We start from the raw sequence: 7,352 nt of genomic DNA, 5'->3' as shown, positions 1-7,352 counted from the left end.
GATTTCCTGAGGCTTTTTACCATGGGACAACCTGCCACAAAAGAGCAGCAGTTATGTTTGTGTGTTGCAACAAATCTTACCAGCTGCTAATTTTACAGTATCAGAGTGGGATGTAACTCAATTATTATTAATTGTGAAGGAGCATTGTAATTGGTTCCCCAATGAATGCAGTTATGATTTGGACTTATGGAAGGGGGTGGGAGATCATTTTGAGACGTGAAAATCCTTAGGAATGAATATCCCAGAATTAGCTGCATTAATTTGGCCCATGTTATATATCACCTTGCAGCCATTATAAAAACCAGAAAAGATAGGGTTGGGCAGAGGAAATAGCAAGGAGGCTGAGGGGAATGAGGGAAGTATTGATATGAAGGAATCAGAGAGCAAGAATTTGATAGATCTTACTAATGCAACAGATGAACCAAACCCAGTTTACCCAGCTCTTAATACTGATTACAATGCTAGTGCCCCTCCACTATCACAATTTCCATCAGTAGCTGACAGAGGAGGCTTCCCCCCCTCCAGCCCCCAACTTGGCCCCCAGTATATCCTGGAGATATCTCAAATAATGATAAAGAAGGAACCCCAACTTATACAGCGATGCAAGCCTGTACTGATAAGCTTTAAAAGCTGGGGTTCCTGTTACTTATCAGGAAAGAGAAGCTCCAGCACATACAGTGCTTCCCTATCTGGCATTTAAGGAGCTTTGTTAAAACAATTCAGGAAAGTGGCTTGCAGAGTAATTTTACACTGGGATTAGTACAAGCAATTGCTAAGAGCTATGTAATGACACCACGATTGGAAAACATTAGTAAAAGCAGCTTTGACATGTGCACATTATGCTGGGTAGAGGGTAGAATATGATGATTTGGCTATCACATGAGCAGTGAAAAACTTGAATTTAAATATTCCTGTCACTGCTGATATGCTGATAGGATGGGGACAACATGCAGAAGAGGCAGTGAAAGTGATATTAGATCATATGTTTATTCAAGCATCAGATATTGCCTGGAAGTCATGTGAAAAAATCCAGATTCAGGGGTCTGTGATGGATCTTTCTCCTGTGTATGACAAGGACCTCAGGAGTCTTGTATGGCATTTATTGATAGACTCCAAAAAGCTATCACCAGGCAAATTGATAAGGAAGAAGCAGCTCAAGTCTTGATAATGCAATTGGCATATGAAAATATGAATATGGATTGTCAAAGAGTAATCAAACCTTTAATAAGTAAAGCCAGAGGAGTGGGAGAGTATATAAAGGCATGCAAAAATATCAGAATGGAAAGCCATAGGGCAGCTGCACTTGTTGCCACTTTACAGATGGTCACCTTTCCAGTCGGGGAGTTCCATACGTAGCAAGTAGCAGTAGCAAGTGTTTCATATGTCATCAAAAATAACATTTAAAAAGGGACTGCCCGCAAAAGAATAAAACCACAAGGAAATCCAATCCTTCTTAATTATGTACTAGATGTAAAAATGGGTATCATTGGGGTAACCAATGCAAATCTAAATTTGACAAGAATGGCAAACCCTTACAGGGAAACCACCAAAAGGGTGTGAGAACCGGTGTCCTGACAAATCCCAGGGCTCAGAACCCAGTGGTATTTCACAGTCTCACAGAAAACCCCCAACATCGGAACAGTCATGGATGTCACTGCCACAACAAGGGACAGAGCTGGGCTTGACTTGGCCATCTCTGCAGAATTAATATTGATTGAAATAGGAAAGGTTTATTTAGATGAGACTGGAGTGAGAGGACCTTTGCCAGAAAATATGTTGGGTTAATCTTTGGGCATTCTAGCATTTCTAACAGGGGCATATTAGTGCTACCTGGGGTTGTAGATTAGGATTATGAAGGGGAAATAATGGTCACAGCATTATTAGGATACCAAGTCTTGCAAAAAGGAGAGAGAATTGCACAGCTCCTATTGCTGAATTATTGGGTACCCCGTGCTTTGCCTGTAAATAGAGGTGAAAAATGTTTTGACAGGAGTGACACCTAGAGGTCTAAAACCGGCACAATTGTGGCAATCAGATGTCACTCATTACAGAGTTTGGCAGCCTACATTTTGTGCATGTTACAGTTGAAACATTTTCTGGGTTTTGTTGTGCTCCAGCTTTAGCAGGAGAATGTGCAAGACAGGTCATTTGTCAGTGGAAGGCTTGTTTTGCCTGCATGGGCAGAACTGCTGAAATAAAAATGGACAATGGGCCCGCTTATAAATCTTCACACTGTATGCCTTTTCCTACAACAATGGGAAGTGATGGATGTCAGGGCCATTCCCTGCAATCCCACAAGTCAGTCACTAGTGGAGCGTAAAAATCAGGATTCCAAAACACTCCTGCAAAAACAAAAAAGGGGAAACATGGCCTTGCGTATTAGTCCCCAAGAACAACTGGATAATGATCTGATTACTTTAAATTTTTTAAAATCGAGACTCCACTTCCCACACTGCAGCTGAAAACATGGCTGTTCCCTACCCTTTATAGGTACTCATCCTACAGTAGTGTATAAAGACCTCACCTTTCTGTAACAGTGGAAGGGACCAGTGCTAACATGGGGAAGAAGGTATGTTTGTGTTTTATCACCAACAGGCCCAGTGTGGACTCCAGCAAGTTTGTGAAACCGTATTGTGAACTGGTGGTATCCAGACAGGGAAACGTGATACCATGGATGACACTCCTGTCCCTTGAGTCAGACCAGAAGATTTGTACATCGAGGACAAACATGGTTCAATACCACCCATTCAGGAATGTTATTTACAAATTTAGGAGTATGGGACTGCCATTAATAGAGAAAAAAAATAGAAAAAAAAATTACACAAGAAATTTGATTGCCTCACAGTATGTTATGACAAGAAATGTTAGAAATACAGATTGGGTAAAAGTATGTACCCCACATCTGTATCTATTTGTAGGAAGCACCACCCTGCAGGTTAATAATAATCAATCCTTTAATGTCTCATTTGAGAACACCTGGTACTTGAGTTGTTAGACTTTGCAACAACTATGGAAAAGAAACATCACATACATAGCCTTGTTAAGATGCCAAGATGAAATACAGGTTCCAGTAAATTTGATTTGTACATAGAAAAATGACAATAGCATTTCAAAATTTCCGGGTTATAGTCTCACCAGAAAATGACATTTTATTGTTTTATTAATTGCATTTACAGTATCAGCAATTGTCATTGGTGTCACTGCAGCAGTGGCCACTACAGCCTTGGCAGAATTTATAAAAATAGAAAAAGAGGTGTCAATCATATTAACAGATATGACAGGTAACATTAGAGCAAATGTCAATTTTCAATGAGGTTGTTTAGATGTATTAGAAGCTGCTGCTATGGTTAGCTGATAGGCAAAATGCTATTTCTCATCGACTGCAACTGCAGTGTGACTGGGAGCACTGAGTACATGATAACCTGTCCCTTGGAATGAATCCCAACATTCATAGGATGAAGTAAAACATCATTTACAAGGAGCCTTCACTGCAAATATTGAAGAGGTTACTGATCTTGCTTGTGTAGTAGTTACTCAGATGAAACAATTACCTGAGCACTTGGTGGCTCAGTTGTTGACATAAAATGGCTCAATCCAAAGAACTGGCTTGAGGGTCTCAATTTGAGAATCTGGATTTTTGTCAGTGCTGCTTTTGTTGCATTAATTATATTTATTTTAATATTCTGGCTCATCTGGAGCATCATGCCACCACAAAGGAAGAAGAGAGATAAGACCTGGAATAGAATACTGGCTCCAATCTGAGGACACAAAAAAGGGGGAGATGCGGGAGAACACAGCAACTGGATGCTGCATGTTGAGCACTGTCTGTCAGAGCAGGATGTGATGGCAGAGGAACGCTTAGCATCTAACAAAGTTGTAAAACTGTCAAGAATCAAATAGACTAACCATGATTTATTGCCCAGATGCACATAGAGTAGAAAAGTAAGCTAGAAGAACAAGGCCATAAATAAAAGGTTGCTTGTCCATGTCAAATACAGTAGAGAACTGTTGCAGTGGATGGATATGACTGAAAACAGTCATGGTTGTGTGGTGATGTTTGCATACAGATGGATAAGAACATGAATCACCTGGGATAAACAAAGGGGTATGGACAGCTATAAAAGGGATGGCTGTAACTGAATAAAGGAGGATGAGTTGAATGGCTTGATCCTTTTGCTGCTTTACTTCTCCGTCCTTTCTTTACCGCCGTATCCAGATCAGAGTTGTGGGGAGAGTCGCAAGGTTTGATGTGACACAACCCAACACAGCGGTTTAGACTCTTCTGCTGAGAGCAGTAAGTGGATTTATTATACAATATGCATTTAACTAACGCTAACTCCGCAAAACCACTATTAACCCAGAAAGCTGGTAGTGCTTCTTGTCTTTCCAGGCCATGAGATTACCTAACATTCTTGATACAAGTTTTTTTTTAAATGTGAAAAATTATTTACTCTCTGTTGCCTTGGCCATGACTTAAAAGAGTTTTTCTTTATTCAGGTAACTACAGCTTCCCTAAAACCATGAGATATACAGGGGGCTTGTGAGCCATCGCAAGCTCCGCTCTCTATCAAGTTTTGTGCTAAAATACCCTTTGTGTGAACTGTATCAATGAGCTTGGGTCTCCTCGGGTATTTTACTACAAAACATGGTAGAGAGCAGAACCTACTGATGGGCATTTAGACCAACAGTCTTTCTATAGCTTGCTGGACAGACTGGATCTGAGGCTTTAGCTGTGATCCCTCCTTGATGGTGATGGAGCAGGCAATGACAGGCCGGGAAACACCACATGCCCGGCCCAGGGCTTGCTTGGAGCGCACAAACACGTAAGGTACATTCTTGTCCTCACAGAGAAGAGGGAGGTGCAGGATGATCTCCAAGGGCTCTGCGTCTGCCGCCATCACAATGAACTCCGCTATCCCTCGGTTCAATGTCTTTGTGGCTGTTGTAAAAGAAACTGAAGAGTCAGTCTCTGGAAAACACATCTTTATGAAAAACAACAGTGGAAGTTGAAAGTGGCACAAGCAAGGAGGAGACCTACTGGTAGCAGGACGGGTCAAAGGAAGATGGCAGCTATAGGGCCAGGGAGGGAGTTATCCACAGGGTTGTACCTAGGGTGCTGTGCCTGGTGCTGCCCTCAACTGAGACTGTAAAGGGAGCAAGCCCAGCCCAGAGGTGCTGGTGGGTAAGGTCTGGGACATCCCAAGGACCAAGGGACACTGAGAGAGATGGGTTTCTTTATCTCAGAGAAGAGAGGGTTGAGGTGGGAGCAGGGGGAATGCGGTTGCTCTCTTCTACTGTTTCAAGGGGATTGCAAAAAAGATGGAGCTAGATTGTCCTCTTGAGTGCACAGGAAAAAAGACAAGTTGCAGACTGTGACTGTTGCCTCAGTGAGATTCTGGGGACATGCTGGAATTTCACACCCACATACTTTGGAGATTTACAGGGGGCCTTTATGCCATGGGACATGGGTCCTGAGAGACTATGGAGTTTCTATCCTTAGGAATTGCTTTTAAAAGAAGTTTGACCAGGCAAGGTCCCAAGCAACCTAATCCAACTGTGAAGGGAGGCACTCTCTGCCCAAGTTGCACTAGAGACCTCCAAAGGGGCCCTCAAACCTAAATCTATCTGAACAGGCTAGGCATCTGGTAATCCCAGTGCCATACCACTAAAGGTGGCATGATCACACGACATACACCACAAACACAGTTTGGGCATCTACCAGAACTGTACATAAACCATGAAAAGATTACAGATTACTTCTGTCCCTGAATATTGCTTATGCAGGCCAGAAGGAGGAAGAAGCAGAGGGACACTTACAATATCCAGATCTATGTTAGTGGCCTACTGCTAGAAAGAAGATACAATCTCTAGCCACAACTTCTCATAAAACCCTTGTACGAGGGTTTTATGACCAGCACACTTTGCAAGACATGGGTCTCACCTTCATTGGCTCCCTTGCGTAGCTGCTTATAGTTGCAGGACTGCTGCACAAGATCCAGTAGTGTTTTGGTGAGCTGTGCATCAGCCAGAGGGTAAGCTTTAGGATTCACCTCAGCCTCACTCTAGAGCAAGGAAAGAGTCAAGAGTATCACAACAAGAGCAAAGGAAGCTTTGTTCTGAACACCACCACATTGTCATCATGTCCAGCACATGTAAAGACTGCTGGAATCACCTCATCATCTCTCAGCTGCTCTGCACATGCAATAAAATTCCCACTGCGTTTATTGTTGCCCAGAGAGGTGGCGGAAGCCCCATCCCTGGAAATTAAGGCCAGGCTGGACGGAGCTATGAACCACCTGATGTAGTAGGAGGTGTCCCTGCCTATGGCTGGGGGGTTGGAACTAATTGATCTTAAAGGTCCCTTCCAACCCTAAAAATTCTATGATTCTATGATATTCAAAGTATACAGCATCTGTAATCACAGCGAATTTAAATCCTAGAAAGCTCACTAGCAGCAGGGAGCTTACAGGGCATCCTTCCAGGCATGTGCTACCACGGACGCTAAGTGCTTCAGTGCACAAGGAACAAGCCCAGAAACGGGTATCAAAAAAACCCCAAAACAAAACCGAGAAGGGCACACAGCGGGTTAATTTCCACAGATTACAATCAGCTTCTAAACGTTAACATCAGCAGCGGAGTGGAGCACTAAGGGCCGGCAGCTCCCGCAGCCGGGGCAGCCTCAGCCCGCGGTGCTCTGCCGCCGGCCCGGGCCCTTCTCCGGGCGGCCAAACCCACGCTCCCGCTCCCCGAGGAGGGGAACAGCGGGGCTGGGATGCCGAGTCCCCCGCCACGAGGTGCCGCCAGGACCGCCATCCCCGCCTCCCGCGCTTCCTCCCTCCCGGGCAGGGCGCACGGCGGGAGACTCGCAGCCCCCGTACGGCCTCCACGTGCTTCGGGCCCCGCAGCCGCCGGCGAGGCGGCTTCCCTCCGCCCCAGGGTCCCCCGGTCCGGCCAACGGAGGAGATGGAAGCCGGCGCCCGAACATACTCACCATGGCCGCGGCCTGAGCTGGGCAGCGCGGCCCGGCTGCACCTTTCAGCCCCTGCTTGGTAAAGGATATGGAACCTGCGGGAGCTGCGCTGCCGCCGGAAGTCAGGAGGCTGCAAGCCCCGGGGCGGGGCGCGGGAGGAGCGCAGCCTCCCCGGGATCCCGCCCCCAGAGAGGCGCGGGCGGGACGGGCGGAGGAGTGGGGGTTTCGCTGCTTTCCCGCCGGGGCCGCTGGTGGGAGATGGCGGCGGGCTGCGGCCGGCCTGGTGGCGGGCACGGCGAGCGCTGGGCTCTGCCCCTCCGCCCCCCGCTCTGCCTCGCCTGCGCGGTGGAGACCCTGGGAGACGGCAGCGCTTCGGTGGGCA

General features: G+C 46.0%; 2 protein-coding genes across 2 annotated transcripts in view; one reads left to right on the top strand and one right to left on the bottom strand.

Moving 5' to 3' along the window:
* Positions 1 to 3,120: 3,120 nt before the first annotated feature.
* SNU13 (small nuclear ribonucleoprotein 13) lies at positions 3,121 to 7,286 on the bottom strand. Its single transcript, XM_030461624.1, has 3 exons — positions 6,992 to 7,286; positions 5,942 to 6,062; positions 3,121 to 4,939 (listed from the first exon to the last, which is right to left on the bottom strand). The coding sequence occupies exons 1-3, from the start codon at positions 6,992 to 6,994 to the stop codon at positions 4,677 to 4,679; spliced, it is 387 nt and encodes a 128-aa protein (XP_030317484.1). The 5' UTR covers positions 6,995 to 7,286; the 3' UTR covers positions 3,121 to 4,676.
* MEI1 (meiotic double-stranded break formation protein 1) overlaps positions 7,229 to 7,352 on the top strand; it is a 43,441-nt gene continuing 43,317 nt past the window's right edge. Inside the window, exon 1 of the mRNA XM_030446346.1 lies at positions 7,229 to 7,345. Within this exon, the coding sequence (XP_030302206.1) occupies positions 7,229 to 7,345 (117 nt within the window). The remainder of the gene's footprint in view (positions 7,346 to 7,352) is intronic.

This window comes from Calypte anna, chromosome 1, assembly GCF_003957555.1.
Source record: "Calypte anna isolate BGI_N300 chromosome 1, bCalAnn1_v1.p, whole genome shotgun sequence".
Lineage (NCBI taxonomy): Eukaryota > Metazoa > Chordata > Aves > Apodiformes > Trochilidae > Calypte > Calypte anna.
This window is presented reverse-complemented; position numbering and strand designations above follow the sequence as displayed.

Bases quoted from the DNA above. Each gene is read 5' to 3' on its own strand.
- SNU13 (XM_030461624.1), bottom strand. The intron at 4,940-5,941 runs GTGAGACCCATG...CTTTTACAACAG, and splicing joins ACGCAAGGGAGCCAATGAAG to CCACAAAGACATTGAACCGA.